Source organism: Aquarana catesbeiana, linkage group LG02 (assembly GCF_042186555.1).
Source record: "Aquarana catesbeiana isolate 2022-GZ linkage group LG02, ASM4218655v1, whole genome shotgun sequence".
Lineage (NCBI taxonomy): Eukaryota > Metazoa > Chordata > Amphibia > Anura > Ranidae > Aquarana > Aquarana catesbeiana.
This window is the reverse complement of record NC_133325.1, coordinates 287,721,188-287,738,783: the sequence shown is the minus strand read 5'-3', so window position 1 is coordinate 287,738,783 and position 17,596 is coordinate 287,721,188. Positions and strand designations below refer to the sequence as shown.

Sequence of the window (17,596 nt, the reverse complement as noted above, 5' to 3'; positions counted from 1 at the left end):
CTGTACCACAGTGGCAGGTTCCAAAATGTTATTTCTTTTCATGTAAGGCCATTCCGGCTCTCTACTGCCATGTGGAATGGCCTTGTTGGACAGGGCGGTCAGCAGTAAGGTTCATATTACTGCTGACTCATGGTCCAGCAGGCATGGGCAGGGATGTTACCTTTCCTTCACTGCGCACTGGGTAACTCTGCTGGCAGCTGGGAAGGATGCAGGACAGGGTTCAGTGTTGAAGCTTGTTCCACCACCATGCCTCCAAAAAGCTAGTGGTGATTCTGCCACAACATCTGTGTGCTCCCCTCCCTCCTCTCCTTCTTCCTCTATGGCCTCTTCTGCAGAATTGTCCTCTGAACCAGCAGTGCTCCTTAAACCCTCAAGGGGCTATGCAAGCAGGCAGGCAAAAATATGTCATGCGGTGCTTGAGTTGGTCTGCCTAGGGGACAGGAGCCACACTGGGGCAGAGATTCTGTCAGCTCTGCAGGGGCCGGCACAGAGGTGGTTGACACCATGCCAGCTTCAGCCAGGAATGGTTATATGCGACAATGGCACCAACCTTCACACCCCCCTCTGATAGGGACACTTGACCCATGTTCCATGTTTGGCACATGTCCTGAATTTGGTGGTGCAGCATTTCTTGACCAGGTACCCAGGCTTACAAAATCTCCTGAGGCAGGCCAGAAAAGTCTGTAGTCATTTCTGTTAGTCATACAATGCCAGTGCTCGGCTGGCTGACATTCAAAGGAAATGCATCCTGCCCATCAAACGCCTCATTTGTGACATGCCCACCAGGTGGAACTCAATGTTGGCAATGCTACAGAGGCTGAACACACAGCAGAGGACCATCAACGAGTACCTGTGCGAGTATGGCACCAGGGCAGGGTCAGGGGAGCTTGGCTTCTTTTCGCCACGCCAGTGGCTACTGATCAAGGATGCATGCACTGTACTGTCACCATTTGAGGAGGCCACAAGGATGGTGAGCAGCAACAATACATGCATCAGTGACACTATCCCTCTAGTCTTCCTGCTGGAGCACATGCTTCATAGAATCATGGACAGGGCACTTGAGGCAGAACAGCAGGAGGAAGAGGAGGACTTCCTTTCCTTTCCAGGCCCCCTTTATCCAGATAGCATTCCTGCGGGTCCACCAAACACACAGGAAGAAGAGGAGGAGGAGGATTGTGTCAGCATGGATGTAGAGGATACCACTCAACAGCAGTCTTCAAGGGATGGTTTTCAGTCCCCAGAATCCCAAGCAGTTGTACGTGGCTGGGAGGTGGTTGTTACGGATGATGTGATCCTTAATGATCCAGAGGACTCAGAATCGAATGCCTCAGTAAACTTACGCTACATGGCCTCTCTGATTCTGTAAAGCCTGCAAACGGACTTTAGGATTCGTGCTATTAATCAGAGGGATTATTACTGGCTGGCAACCCTTCTTGATCCACGTTACAAGGGTAAGGTTGCAGAACTCATCCTGCCTTTGCAAATGGAGCAGAGGATGAAACATCTTCAGGAGGCCTTGAAGAAAAGTTTATGTAATGCATTTCCAGAACCTGGGAGGTTACCATCTCCTGGTGCTGGACAACGCGTTTCTGAGGCTTTGTTCGGTCAAAGGAAGAGCGGTGGAGAAGGTGGCCGACTGACCAATGCCTTTAAACAATTTTTCAGTCCTCAGCACCAAGGTATGATAGGTTCCAGTAATCATCGCCAGCGTCTGCATTATATGGTGCAGAAATATCTAGGGACAAGAGCAGACTTGGAGATCTATCAAATAGAGCATCCACTGGGTTACTGGGTCTTGAGGTTGCAATTAAGGAGAGGAGAAAAAAAATGACCAGGATAATAAGGAGACCCAGCAATCTTTGTCACATCCCAATTATAGATACATGTAGAAAGAATGCCCCAGGGATATTACGGACAAAGAAAGATAGTAGAGCAGGGTATACCAAAAAAGGAAGTATTGTAGTATAAAATATCTATTTTATTGGTACAAAAATTAAACACAGTAATATATGTATACAAAAACACCTAAAAACAATTAAAGGAATAAGTGCTAAACAATAAAAAACAGCAGCTAATTTTTGGAACACACCACAGTTCCAGGCTGAGCGTTGAATCAATGCAGTGTGTAGACCAAGATTCCCAACATGTTTCGGAAAGCGGGAAAGGGGGAGAGGGTTTTTTTTTTAATTCATACATATATATTTCCTTCTTCAGGGATTATATATAAGCATGCTGTTCTATTTGTATTAAGAAGAAAAAAAGGGGGTTTATCAATATTAAAATCTACTGAGTAACATTTAGCATTTTCAACATTTGCATTGGGGAGATTCAAATTGATGACCCGCGCCACCCGGTGCCTCGTCCCTCCCTCCTCCTTACACCAAATTGGCCCCTATGATTGACTTCTTTCCGGATCTCTGGGCATGTTTATACCTGGCAGTGTCAGCAGTTGTTGCTGCACAGCCAGGAAATGTCAGGGATCTGTGTGTACATACTAACAAAACGACTTCAAAGGTATTGGAGTATATTTACTACAAACTTTTTCCCTTCTTTACTATCTTTCTTGAGCTTAATTATTATCTTTTCTACTAAGCTGCATACTTAGGCAGCATTTAAACCTTACTAAGCTCATGATATTATTGGTAAATATATACATATATACCCCTTTTCTCATTTTTTCCCTTACCAGATATCTGTTCCTCTGCTTTTTGAAGGGTAATCCCTGTGAGATTTGGTGCACTGATCTGAGGCGGCTACCTGATCTGCTCCCATCCAACCTTGCCTATAATGCAGCTTGGTGGGATTGACTTGAAAATGCAGTCCAGCAGAGTTTGAGACATGACGTTTCGTCTACCTTACTGACTTGTAGTGTTTTGCAAAAGGAATACAGATTTGTAAGTACAGAACATATGCTGTTATGATAAACCAGCCAATGCAAATGTTGAAAATGCTTAATGTTACTCAATAGATTTTAATATTGATACACCCCTTTTTTTCTTCTTAATAGAAATAGAACAACATGCTTATATATAACCCCTGAAGAAGGAAATATATACATATCAATTTAAAAAAACCCTCTCCCCCTTTCCCGCTTTCCGAAACATGTTGGGAATCTTGGTCTACACACGGCATTGATTACACGCCCAGCCTGAACTGTGGTGTGTTCCAAAAATTAGCTGCTGTTTTTTATTGTTTAGCACTTATTCCTGTAATTGTTTTTAGGTGTTTTTGTATACGTATATTACTGTGTTTATTTTTTGTACCAATAAAAAAGATCTTTTATACTACAATACTTCCTTTTTGGTATACCCTGCTCTACTATCTTTCTTTGTCCGTAATATCCCTGGGGCATTCTTTCTACCTGGGTCTTGAGGTTGGACCACTGGCCAGAACTTGCTCAATATGCAATTGAGCTACTTGCCTGTCCTGCATCCAGTGTGCTTTCCGAATGAACATTCAGTGCTGCTGGAGGATTTGTGATGGATCAAAGAGTGCGCCTGTCCACAGACTCCGTTGATAGGCTCACATTTATAAAAATGAATCATTCCTGGATCAGCAGCTATCAAGCACCTGATGCTGATGTAACGGATTGAATTTGCTATGGATCTGAGATCCCTTGAAGACTGCCTATGCTGCCCATCCTATTCCTCCTCATTCATGATGATGCTAGCTTCCAACAATATTTTTGGTTTAGGGCACCACCACCACCCAAGGCTCAATTTTTCTTGAATAGCGTCACCACCATTCAAGGCCCAATTTTTCAAGGCCCAATCTGTTCCTGCTCCCAACAAGAGTAACTGTGAGGGGTTAGAGTGTTGTGGCACCATCAAAACCAAAGGCCCAATTTTTCTGCCCCTGTTTAACAGGGGCATGTAATTACAATTTGTGATATAATATTTAACAGCAAGGCCCGTTCCTGCGCCAAGAGTAACTGTGAGTGGTTACCATGTTCTGGCACCACCAACACCTAAGGCCCAATGTTTCTGCCCCTGTTTAACAGGAGTATGTAATTACAATTTTTGAAATAATATTTAACAGCAGGGACCGTTCCTTTGCTCAACAAGAGTAACTGTGAGGGGTATACAGTGCAGTCCATATAGTATATATACTGCAGTTCAGAGTATATTGTGAAGTCCGTATAGTATATACTGCAGTTCAGAGTATATAGTGCAGTCAGTGTAGTATATATAATACAATGCAGGATTTATAGTGCAGTGTACAATATATAATATAGTGTATTGAAGTGGTTAAGGGGAGCCCTATGACAGAATTCAGAAAAAAAACACATGGCTTCCCCCATCCATACCAGGCACTTTGGGTCTGGTATGGATTTTGGGGGGGACCCTCATGCCATTTAAAAAAAAAAAATTGTCGTGGAGTTCCCCTTAATATTTATACCAGACCCAAGGGGCCTGGTATGGACTGGGGGGGGGGGGGGGGGGGGGGCGACCCATGCTGTTTTTATCAATGATTTTTTTATATATATTGCCAGGATCTGGCAATACATTACAGTCATGAGCAATTTTAAATGACATTTTTTCCTTTAGAAATTCCCTTTTGCTGCAGTACTGTTCTAAACATGGGACAAATGTGCTACTTTACATGCAGACTAAGGGGACCCCCCCCCCCCCCGGCACAATATTTAAAGGAATATTTCATTTTCATTGTTTCACTTTAAGCATTCTTAAAATCCCTGCTCCTGAAAAAACGGCCCTTTTAAAAACTTTTTTTTTGCATTGATACATGTCCCCTGGGGCAGGACCCAGGTCCCCAAACACTTTTTATGGCAGTACCTTGCATATAAGCCTTTAAAATTAGCACTTTTGATTTTTCACGTTTGTGTCCCATAGACTTTAACGGTGTAAAAAATAGCACTGTGCAAAAGTAACTATAAAAGGGGATAAATGCCATTCTAAAAAGGAATGTCAGACATCCAGAACTTTACTTTCCTCTGGTTTATATGCTATGTTACCTGATGTGGTGTTTACAAACCTAATATATTAATTTCAATGAATGCGTAAAAACACATGAACATTTATCCAGGGAGAGAAGAGCTCTGGATACTAGTTTCTTGTGAGCAACAGGAATAATGAATACTAGTACACAAAAGCACAGGCATATTTTGCATAATTATTCTTGTATGAAGAGAAGAGTGCAGGAGCAGTTTCAGTAGTAAGGCTGGTGAGTAAGCTGGAATTCCTAAAGGCACAAGAATAGTTAATATGATTGCCCATTTAAAAAACAAAAAAACAAAAAAAGAAGGGAAAAGTAAATGAAAATAAAATACATGAAAATAAATACCCTCAAAAAATAACCTTAAAAATACACTTTAAGTGCAAATGTGCACAAAAAAAAATTGTATTAGGTCACAAATAACTTGGGGAAATTTTAAAATATGAAATAGCACACAAAAACGAGTTGCATATGGACTTTTTTTTTTATTTCAACAGGATTTCAGAAAAATATATCCTCTATATTTTAGTTAATAGTATTTTCACTACTCAGGTTTGTTTACTCTTATGGTTTCTTCTTGGCCTGAAATAATCAATGTACTTATACATGGCTCATAAATTCTGGTTCTAAGTATATGTGGACATAGAGTGGACATCAGCTTCAAGAAAGGCCCAGTTTATAAAAGAAAATTATAATAAATAATAATTGGTGTAGCAGTCTTTTCGGATTGGCTCATCTGGCATATCATGACACATATTTCACTAATGATCTGAAGACATGTTGTGGCAGTAGCATCATTATGGAGATGGGAATTCTGTGTGTTCATACACTCTCCTGCCACTTGCAATGCTTTAATACCATGACAATTTTGAGCAGCTTAAAATGCAGAAGCTAATCAAGTTCACAGGCTGCAGAACTAACAAGGATCCAGTGAATGTCACCCTAGTGGTTAATTAGGTCTTTTTCCCCAAGCCAAGGGCTGTGCCATCAAAATGAAGTGAATACATTTATGCTGCCTCTAAATGAATGATGATATTATTAAGAAAGTAAATCAATATTTCAGCACCATGTCACCCTTTGATAAATCATTCAGGGGCTGGGAAATTGAAATTAGTATGATTTGAGAATAAAGTTTAAATATTCATATAAAATGGTAGCATAAACTATAACATAGGTATATGTTACAAAGAAACATTCTTTCTTTAGTGCAGGATCCTGTTTATACAATTCATACTTCTTACCCTTCCAGCATAATGCATAATTGTGAAGATGGGACCTTGATCCTTAGATGTGACATTGCCATTGCCGTCCTTTGCTGATGTGTACACTGTATTTGAATTTGATGTCTCCAAGAGTGACTGCAGTCGCTTGGAGAGGCTTTGTTCCATAGAATGAATGGATTGGCTTTCCTCATCTAGAACAGACAGAAAACCTAATGGCTTCTGAAAAACAAACACATTTTATTTGGTTTCATTAATATAACAAAGTAAGTTATTTTATACAATTCTTGCAATCTTATATAGTATTATATACATTTATCTAAAAAAAAAAATAAAACATTGTTACTTGCCATTTTGTATACCTATTGTCTGTAATACATATCATTAGCAAATTGGTAAGGAGTCATTTTGAAGGAGGAAGGGCATGTGTGCTTGTATTTTAGAAGTACTGGCTACCTACTGTATTCATGCACAATACGCCTGAGATACAATAATATCTACATTTAGTTTCAGTGGAACGCAAGCTGGGATTTACTGTCCATCAGATCTTAGCAACCACAAATCACTTCTGTTTTAAATCCATAAACAATATCTGATGGATGCGAGGTGCTGATCACATTTTAGCCTTAGCAATAGGGATATGCTGTGAAATATCTGCAAGACGTGATTTTGCTGTTGTTGAAATTTCAGTAAAATGCACCTCCAATTTACTCCAATGCATTTCACAGCAAATGTCCCAAGCTATTTTTTCATTCCTAGAGGGATGAGGATACATACAATTCTTTTTAGGTGAAATTTGTCAGAAATGTGCTGAAATCAAGTGTACAATTAGCTTCATTCTAATGTATAAGTTGAATGAATCTGTAAGAAGATATAAACATTACACATCATGGATCCATTTGTAATGTTATTAGCAGTAACTACCTAACCTATTATAAGAGGTGGCTGTTGACTTCTCATTCTGCAAATTCAAGCTTCCATATTGCCTGGCTTACCCCTCTGGTTTTTAATACTTTAGATCACATAACGTAGGACAAATATGAAGATAAGTACAGGTGCATCTCAAAAAAATTGTATATCATCAAAAAGTTTATTTATTTCAGTAATTCAATGCAAAAAGTGAACTCATATATTATATAGAGACATTAAACACAGAGTGCAGAAAGAATTTCTTTCTTTTAATTTTGATAATTATGACTTACAGCTAGTGAAAACCCAAACTTCAGTATCTCAGAAAATTAGATTATTGTGAAAAAATTCAATATTGTAGACTCCTGGTGTCACATTCTAATCAGCTAATTAACACAACCCCCTGTAAAGGTTTCTTGAGCCTTTAAATGGTCTCTCAGTCTGGTTCAGTAGGTTACACAATCATGGGGAAGACTGCTGACTTGACAGTTGTCCAGACTCCAGAAGACAGTGACAGACACCCTCCACAAGGAGGGTAAGTCACAAAAGGTCATTGCTAAAAAAGCTGGCTGTTCACAGAGTGCTGCATCCAAGCATGTTAATGGTAAGTTGAGTGGAAGGAAGAAAGTGTTGGGGAATAAGGTACACAAGCAACAGGGATAACTGCAGCCTTGAGAGGATTGTGAAGTAAAGAGCATTCAAAACTTTGGGGGGGATTTACAAGGAGTGGACTGTAGTGACACTATGGCTGCTGTCAGTGCTTCAAGAGGCACCACACACAGACATATCCAGGACATGGTCTACAGTTGTTTCATTACTTGTGTCAAACCACTCCTGAACCAGAGACAACGTCAGAAGCGTCTTACGTAGGCTAAGGAGAAAAAGGACTGCACTGGTGGTCCCCTTTTTTGGATGAAAGTAAATTGTGCATCTCATTTGGAAATCAAGATCCCAGAGTCTGGAGGAACAGTGGAGAGTAGACATGTGCACCGTCAATAAATTTGTTTTGTTTCGTTCCGTTTCGTATTAGCCGTTAGTTCGTATTTCGTAATTTGTGTCCGAAATTCCATTTCGATTTGTACGAAATATGAATTTTCGTTAGGTTCATTAACTTTTTGTAATAATTACGAACATTCGTTATGATGCATTTAAAGGCAAAAATATACCTTTCTCAATATGGCAGTCAATGCCGATGGTAGTTTTGTTTTTATCCGAAATACGAAATTCCGTTGAAGAATTTCGGATCCAAAATATGAATTTTCGTTAGATTTGTTCACTTTTCGTTCCAAATTTCGTTACTACGGAAACATGTGACTGTTGGTTGACCAATCAGAGGTTTGCTGAGGCCTGCATTACAGGGCAGGCCCGATCATGTGACTTCCCTTTGTGGGTTAGTGTAGTGGAGTAGATCACACGATTATTTGTCTGTGCATCTGAGCAAATATTTTTGCAATCCTTTGTTTTTTCGTTGTTCATTTTAGTTTATAGCTGTTGTAGTGTGCGAGTGTATCATCTGTTACTGTTTAGTTTCTGGTTTTATTAGTTTTTTTGGTTGGTTTTGAGAGATAATTGTTTGTTTGTTTTTTTTTATTTCAATTTTTTTTTTTATTACTTGTTTCATTTAGTTAATATTTTGTTATTTTCTGTTGAGAGTAACTTGGTTTGCGAGTGTTTTGCAAGACAAGCAAAATATTTTAATAAATTTTGCCTTGATATACAAGCGATGTCTTGATATAAGAGTAGCGTCATGTCACAGCTGAGTATAACAAAGAAGAGAGGAGCCTCTAAGTATAGCAATATGGTTACATTTAATGAAGGTACAACATTTAGCATCTTATTGCCTCTCTTCTCTTTTATACCCTGTAAAAAAAATGCTTTGCTATACAAGTGCTTTGGATTACAAGCATGTTTCTGGAACGAATTATGCTCTCAAACCAAGATTTTACTGTAGTTTGCTGCAATCAAAATCATATTTTTTTTTTGTCTACATTTTTCTAACTTTTAAAGGAAAAATGAGCAGCAAACAAGGCCAAAAAAAAGCAGTAAGAGTGCTGCTGGGAGATGGAGAGCTAAGAGCTGTGTACATGAGCAGCAGGTGGGACGTTCTGTCTCTGCGCCCTCTGAGCTCAGCTCACCTCCCATAAAGCTGAGGCAAATGTGAGTGAAGACTGCTGGTGGTAAAGAGCCTGGCAAACAGCAGACATTTGCACATCGCCAGCTGTTCCAGGATTTACCTCCTAGAACCAGCAGCACAGTTCATAGCAAAAGTGGTGCTACCACCTCTGCCACTGCTGCTGGTAGCAGGGAGCTTGGCAGTGATCAGCAAGGAGACAGAGTTTACTGCTTCTAATGATCACTGTTCCCTTGGCAAAGTGGAATAGGTGGAAACAGGCTTTCCTGATATTGTTGTAGACCAATTTGATTTCCAGCCCTCTACCCATGTTGGCACCACCGACAGCCCAGAAAGTATCTCCCCCTCAGTCCCCACTACTTTTCTTTCCTGAAAAGTCCCCTGTCCAAGTGCTTTCTAATGCCGCGTACACACGGTCGGACTTTTCTACCGGACTTGTCCGATGGACGCTGACGGACCAAATCCGGCGGACAATCCGATCGTGTGTGGGCTTCACTGGACCTTCAGCGGACTTTACCAGTCGCAAATCTGACGGACTATAGATTTGCAACATGCTTCAAATCTTTACGTCGTAACTCCACCGGACCCAGAAATCCGCTCGTCTGTATGCTAGTCCGACAAACAAAAACCCACGCTAGGGCAGCTATTGGCTACTGGCTATCAACTTCCTTGTTTTAGTCCGGTGTACGTCATCACATACAAATCCATCGGACTTTGGTGTGATCGTGTGTAGGCAAGTCCGGTCATTAGAAAGTCTGTTGAAAGTCCGCCAAAAGTCAGTCGAAAGTCTGTCAAAAGTCTGTCGGACGGGCTGTTGGACTTTTGTAGCTGAAAAGTCCGACCATGTGTACGTGGCATAAGCCTCCAGCATCAGAATGGGCCAATGCAACCATTAGGCCTCAATCCATCACAGCACCCAAAATACCTGGGATGTTCAGGCCTCTTCCTCCTGCTCCTGCCGAACCTCAGGAAGAGAGTGTGACCACTGCAATGGAAGGGATTCCATCAGGCAGTAACATTGGTGGTGGCTGCTGTTCCAGCATTTGGCAGCATTTTAAAAGAATTGGTGTTGGTCAGAAGGCCAAATGCAATCACTGTGGCAGGGAGGTCAGCCAGGGCCGAGACATAGGGCATCTCAGTAATAGTGGCATGAACCAGCACATGCGTGTGCACCACCACGCAGTGCTGTTAGGGGAGAAAAGTATTAGGGCCCCTCCTCCAAGCAGCAAAAGGGGAACCAATAGTGGCACTGCCACAGCCACCATGAATGCCAGCACCACCAGCCAGTATAAGGCAAAAAAGGATGCTGTTGCCATCCCGCATCCAATCCATACCAGCCAGGCCACCCTGGAAGATTTTGGTGGCTTTCAGAGTAAGGGTATGTCCCAGGCGCAGGTACGTAAAATAACACGCCTGATCGGCCAGCTCATTGCAGTTGGAGGAGCACCTTTCAACATGGTGGAAGGTGAGCCCTTCAAGCAAATGATGCAGGCTGTTGCACCACAGTACCGTGTGCCATCACATAAGACCTTCAGCCAAACTGTGGTGCCAGCCTTATGCAGGTCTTGTGTTGGGGTGCTCAAGGAGGAGATTGGAAGGGCAGGTGGACAGGCAGTGTACCTGACCACTGACCTGTGGAGTGCGTGTAGTGCCCAGCACGCCTTCCTGTCCCTGATGGCACATTGGTGGAAGGTCAAGGTGTCCCATGATGTAGTTCTAACATCTGGATCCTTGTCAGCAGTTGACAAACAGGGGCACCGTTCTTTCCTCCTGCACGCTGAGGTGCTTGATGAAAAGCACACAGTGCAAAACATCCTGCAAGCCCTGCAGAAAATGTTGTTGCAGTGGTTTGGACAGGCAGACAGCAACTACCAGATTGGCTATGTTGTCACTGATGGAGGCAGCAACATGGTCAAGGCTGTAAGGAATGGCAGCTTTGTGGATGTGCGCTGCTCAGCCCACCTTCTCCACCAGGTGGTAACTAACAGTTTTTGGTTGGCGAAGGCTATTTCTGGCGGCGATAGAAGGCTGTCCAAAGTGGTGGACTCTTGTCGGAAGATGGCTGGCCACTTCCATCCGAGTGTGAGGGAGAGCCAGCTCCTCAGGGTGAAACAGAGGAAGGCAGGCCTTCCAGGACACTGCCTAAAAAACAGGAAGTGGTGACTAGGTGGAATTCAACCCTAGCAATGCTGGAACGCATCCTTGAGCAGCAGAAGGCTCTCCATGCCATGGCCTGTGATCATAACATTGGCATAGAGAGACCTTTAGGCAGGGAGGACTGAGCCATAATTGGGCAGATTGTGGCAGTCCTCAAACCTTTTCTCTCTGTCACAGAACACCTAAGTTGCGAGGATGCCAGCATTGGTCATGTGCTCCCGCTCTTCAACCACCTTCAGAGCAAATTGGAGTGGTTCAAGACGGCTGAGGAACCCTTGCCTGGTGGTGGCCCTTAACCTGATGTGTTGGCTCTGCTAAACACATTTCTGATGGAATTGGGCAGGCGCACGCAGGAGTTGACCGCCTCTTGCCCAGAACTGATGCTGGCTGCCATGTGTGACCCTCGCAAAAATGGCAGTGCAGTGCTCCGACAACATGGCGGGACAGACTAATCGACAGGGTGCATCAGAGGAAAAGGCAGATGGTTAGCCTGCTAGAGCTGGGAGAGGAGGAAGAGGAGGAGGAACGAAGATATTGAACACCCCCTTTCCCATGCATTATCCTGCCAGCATAGTGTGCCCCAAGAAACCCATATCGGCAAAGGAGGTTGTCATGTTCTATTTGTTAGCCCCACCAGTGCACCCCACCTCAGATCCAATGTTTTTTTGGCAGGAGAAGAGCGAGGAGTGGCCTGCCCTCACAGATATTGCCAAGGAGCTACTGTCCTGCCCTCCGACAAGTGTCCAGAGTGAGTGGGTGTTTTCCGTGACGGAAAAAATCCTGTCACCCCAAAGATCCCAGTTGTCCCCCCAGCTAATGGAGCAGTTAGCATTTTTGAAAATCAATTTGCCAAAGCTGGGGTACCCCTCCCTCACTCTGAACATTCCTTGAACTGACTGCAGCAGAGATGGCCATTTGGTCTTAGTTGGTCCCTGTCCCTCCCCACAATCACAGTTTAATAAATGCCCAAAAAATATATACAATCAATTGTTGGTCAATGTGCCAAATTTATACAATAATCCACAAGCAACAAAGATTGTGGTGTTCTTCTTGCTGCCCTCACTTTGCGAGGGTACTGTCCGGACGCAGGAAGAGGACCAAGAAAATTTGTAGCATAACATTCATCTCTGCTGCTGCGAAAGTACAAAATAAAATTCTATACCAAAAATGTTGCTTAACATAATTTTCCTGAAATCTTTCTTAACGAATATAATATGTTGCTGCAGGTGGTTCTATACATTGTACAGATGCGCCACTTTACAGGCAGTTAAAGGAGACCACCAAGGCACGATGTTTACATTTTTCATTTTTATGGTTTCACTTTATGTGATGTTGAAATCACTGCTCCTTTAAAAACATTTTTTTTAAAGGACTTTTTAACACTGATTCATGTGCCCAAGGCAGGGCAGTACCCGTACCCGGATAACCATAGACTTTTTATGTCAAATAAACTTGCAAGTAAGTCTTCAAAATTCTAGATTTAATTTTCAAGGTTAACTAAACAAAGTGAAGAGAAGCGGATTGGTTGCCCTGTCTCAAAAATCTGTCTTTACCATCACACATCACAATAGAAAGTTAAACTGTTTTTTAAATATAAAACCACAGAATAGAATTGCTTACAGTAAATGAAACAAATAAGCCACAGGTGCAGCGGCGTAACAATTGCTAGAGCGACCCATGAGGCCGTTATGGGGCCCGGGCACAGGGGGACCCAGCCGGGGCATCTCTCTGATGCCGTGTGGGACGCCTGGGTCGCTATGGAATATCAGGGATATGGCTGTCACTGACACAGCTCAGCAGCAGCTGTGAAGAGGAAACCCACTGCGGAGCTGTGTCAGTGAGAGCCAGAATCGGAACAAAGTTTGATGTTCAATGCGGATGTGCTGCTGTGCAATTGCTTTTTTGATTTTTAAATAGCGAAATTCATTATATTTGATTCAATGTACCAGTGTTCGTCCATGGAACGAAATAAAACGATTTTCGCTACTCAAAACATTGATTGCACAAATGCACATGCAAATTGCACATTGCATATCCTTCTTACATTGATGATTTCTTGAGGAGTGGACTAAAGCAAACTTCGTTTAGTTTGTTATAGCACAGATTTGGTCCGGGACGAAAATATGTCAATAATTGGGCCTGTGCAGTGTGCTGAAACCAGAAGTTCATCCGGGACGACTTAACGGTCGTTATTTATGTAGAGAGAGCGTTAGAGCTGAAACCTTGAAGAGGAAACACCTAACATGTCTGAAATTGAAGCAAGTGGAAGCAGAGAGGGTGAGGAGGTGAAGGAGCGTGTCGAAACACTGACAGAAAAACGTACAAAAGATCTACGGCCATGTCCTTGGAGGAGATGGTTGAAGTGGTGCGACTATTCCAAAAAAAAGATTATGATTGCAGCAAGCAAACATACAAACATAAAAATTCAAGAAAGGAAGAAATAATAGAGGAAGTAATCCAAAAAATTGACCACAAATTCGGAAAACATAAAAGCAAGGATCAAATCAGAAAAAGATGGTCTGATTTGAGGACCCGGGAGCAGGATCAGCTCCAAAGAATCAGAGAAATTATAAAAAGTAAGTCTTTTATTTTTACAAGAATTTTTTGTACATGTGTATTGATGTGTTTATTTATGCCTTGTTTTTATCATGACATTGGCTGTTTGCCATTTGTAGTACTTGTGCCAAGGATTCATGCATGCATGACTGTTGTTCTTATCCACATGATTCCTCTGGTTTGTTTTATTTCCTATATGCAATCTTATGTGGTTTTATATTTAAAAAAAAAATGATAAACTTTCGTTTGTGATGTGTGATGGGAAAGACAGATTTTGGATACTTTGCACAGTACAACCAATCAGCTTCTCTTGTCTTCAGTTTGTTCAGTTTAACTTTGTAAATTAAATCTATAATCTGATTGGTTTTCATGAGCAAATGCTCCAGATTCTGTCTGTTCCAGTTTTGATAAATTTCCCTCATTGCAGTAGTGAATGATGGCCTGAACAGACACGAGTTTGTTTTGAATTTTAAAATTAGAATATGGAAAAAGTTTGAATTCAAAATCAATGAAAGTCTGGGGGTAGAATGTATAAAATCAACTGCTCCCTTTTTGATGGCTTACATGCAAGTTAATTGCCATAAAAAGTGTATGTTGAACCGGGTACTTCCCTGGGGCACAGGAATCAATGATAAAAAAAGTTTTTTTAAAATATCGTTTTTAAAGGAGCAGTAATTTCTGCATCACACAAAGTGAAACCCTAAAAATTAATAAGTAAATATCGTGCCTTGGTGGGTGCACTTAAACTGCCTGTAAAGTGGAAAATCTGTACCATATATATAACCTGCTGCAACAACATGCATTGGCGTCACAAGGGGGGTACAGTGGGTGCTGACCACACCTGGTTGACACTATTGGACAACAAAATGACTGACAGTCATTTTGTTGTCACCCAGTGCTAGGGTGAGCCGAACACTCCCCGGTTCGGTTCGCACCAGAACCTGCGAACGGACCGAAAATTTGCTCATTTTTAAAGGCTAATTTTCATGGTATTGTCCTAAAAAGGGTTTGGGGACCCGGGTCCTGCCCCACCGGACATGTATCAATGCAAAAAAAATGTTTAAAAACGGCCGTTTTTTCGGGAGCAGTGATTTTAATGATGCTTAAAGTAAAATAAAAAAAAAGTGAAATATACCTTTAAATATCGTACCTGGGGGGGTGTCTATAGTATGCCTGTAAAGTGGCGCGTGTTTCCCATGCTTAGAACAGTCCCTGCAGAAAATGACATTTTTAAAGGAAAAAAAGACATTTAAAACTGCTTGCGCTTTAATGTAATGTCGGGTTCTGGCAATATGAATGAAAATCAGTGAGACAAATGGCATGGGTACCCTCCAGTCCATTACCAGGCCCTTTGGGTCCTATATGGATATTAAGGGGAACCCCGCACCCAAATTAAAAAAAAGGAAAGGCGTGGGGCCCCCAGGCCCTATATACTCTGAACAGCAGTATACAGGCGGTGCAAACAAGACAGGGACTGTAGGTTTGTTGTTAAGTAGAATCTGTTTTGTGTAATTTTGAACTGGTACATTTTTAAAGTGTAGCTCCAGCCAAATCTGTTTTTAAGCTTTTTGGAAAACATAGGGAAGGATTATCACCCCTGTGACATTTGTTTTGCTGTCTGTGCTCCTCTTCAGAAGATTTCACCTCACTTTTTGTCCCAATGACAAACGTTTTTTGAAAATTTGGGTTTTTTTAATGAAACAAGGATTGTTGATAAAGCATCAGTGGAAAGAAGAAAAGTTTTTCCTGTATTAACTCTTACAGGAGAGAATTTCCCTCCTATGGGGTAGATTTCATCTCACTTCCTGTTGTCTCCTTTCATTTGTAAGTAGGAGTCATTTGTAAGTTGGATGTTTGAAAGTAGGGGCCTGCCCTAAATACTCAGCAGAAATTTGGGCCTTAGGTGTTGTTGTGGCCTCAACACTGTATGCCCTCACAGGGCCCTGCTGTGAAATATTAGATCAAGAATTGTAATTACATGCCCCTGTTGAACAGGGCCAGAAAAATTGGGCCTTTGGTGATGGTGGTGGTGGTGCCACAACACTGTAAGTCTTCACAGTTAATCTTGGTGGGCGCAGAAACATGCCCTGCTGTGAAATATTCAATCAAGAATTTTAATTACATGCCCCTGTTGAACAGGGCCAGAAAAATTGGGCCTTTGGTGGTGGTGTTGGTGCCACAACACTGTAAGTCCTCACAGTTAATCTTGGGGGGCGCAGAAACGGGCCCTGCTGTGAAATATTAGATCAAGAATTCTAATTACATCTCCCTGTTGAACAGGGGCTGAAAAATTGGGCCTTAGGCACTGGTGCTGGTGCTACAACACTGCAACCCTTCACAGATACTCTAGTTGGAACGCAGGAACGAGCCCTGCTGCAAAGAATTGCATCAAAAATTGTAATTACATGCCCGTTAAACAGGGGCTTAAAAATTGGGCCTTAGGTGGCGGGTGGCGGCGCCCAGAACCAAAAATGTTCTTACAAGCTATCAGCATGATCATTAAGGAGGAAGAGGATAATTACTCAGCATAACAGGATAGTCACTCAGCATCAGCATAGGCAGTCTTTGAAGGGATCTGACATTTCAAAAAAAATTATTCGGTTACATCAGCATCAGGTGCTTGGTAGCTGGTGGTGATCCAAGACTGATTCATTTTTATGAAGGTCAGTCGATCGACCGAGTCGGTGGACAGACGCACCCTGTGATCGGTTACAAAGCCTCCAGCAGCACTGAATGTGCGTTCCGAAAGAACGCTGGATGCAGGACAGGCCAGTAGCTCAATTGCATACTGTGCAAGCTCTGGCCAGTGATCCATCCTCAAGACCCAGTAACCCAGAGGATTTTTGGTGGGAAAGGTGTCCGAATCAGATCTTGCCCCTAGGTATTCCTGCACCATGTAAAACAGTCGCTGGCGATGGTTGCTGGAACCGATCATACCTTGGGGCTGCAGACTAAAAAATTGTCTGAACGCATCGATCAGATGGCCACCTTCTCCACCGCTCCTTCTTTGACTGACCGAAACCTCAGGAACACGTTGTCCAGAAACAGGAGTTTGTAACCTCCCAGTCTCTGGGAATGCGTTGCACAGACCTTTCTGCAAGGCCTCCCGAAGATGTGATGTTTCATCCTCTGCTCCCTCTGCAATGGCAAGACAAGGTCCACAACCTTACCCTTGTAACGTGGATCAAGGAGGGTTACCAGCCAGTATTGGTCCTTCTCCTTGATACCATGAATACGAGGATCAGGCTTTGCAGGATCAGGGAGGTCATGCAGCTTAGGTTTGCTGAGGCATTCGGTCCGGAGTCCTCTGGGTTACTAAGGATGACATGGTCCACAGCCACCTCCTCCCAGCCACGTACAAGTCCATGTGTTTCTTGGGACTGATCCCTTAAAGACTGCTGCTGATGCTGAGTGCCAGGCTCCACCTCCATACTGACACAATCCTCCTTCTCCTCCTCGTCCTCTTCCTGTGTGATCGGCGGGCACGCAGGAACACTGTCTGGATAAAGGGGGCCTTGAGAGCTAAGGAAGTCCTCCTCTTCCTGCCTCTGTTCTGCCTCAAGTGCCCTGTCCATTATTCCACGCAGTGTGTGCTCCAACAGGTGGACAAGGGGGACAGTTTCACTGATGCATGCACTGTCACTGCTCACCATCCTTGTGGCCTCCTCAA

General features: G+C 42.6%; 1 protein-coding gene across 5 annotated transcripts in view; it reads right to left on the bottom strand.

The window, feature by feature from the left end:
- MYO16 (myosin XVI) overlaps positions 1-17,596 on the bottom strand; it is a 669,347-nt gene that overhangs the window by 127,245 nt on the left and 524,506 nt on the right. For all 5 annotated transcript variants that reach the window (XM_073614485.1, XM_073614486.1, XM_073614487.1 and 2 more), the window contains exon 23: positions 6,195-6,395. In XM_073614485.1, the coding sequence (XP_073470586.1) occupies positions 6,195-6,395 (201 nt within the window). The remainder of the gene's footprint in view (positions 1-6,194; positions 6,396-17,596) is intronic.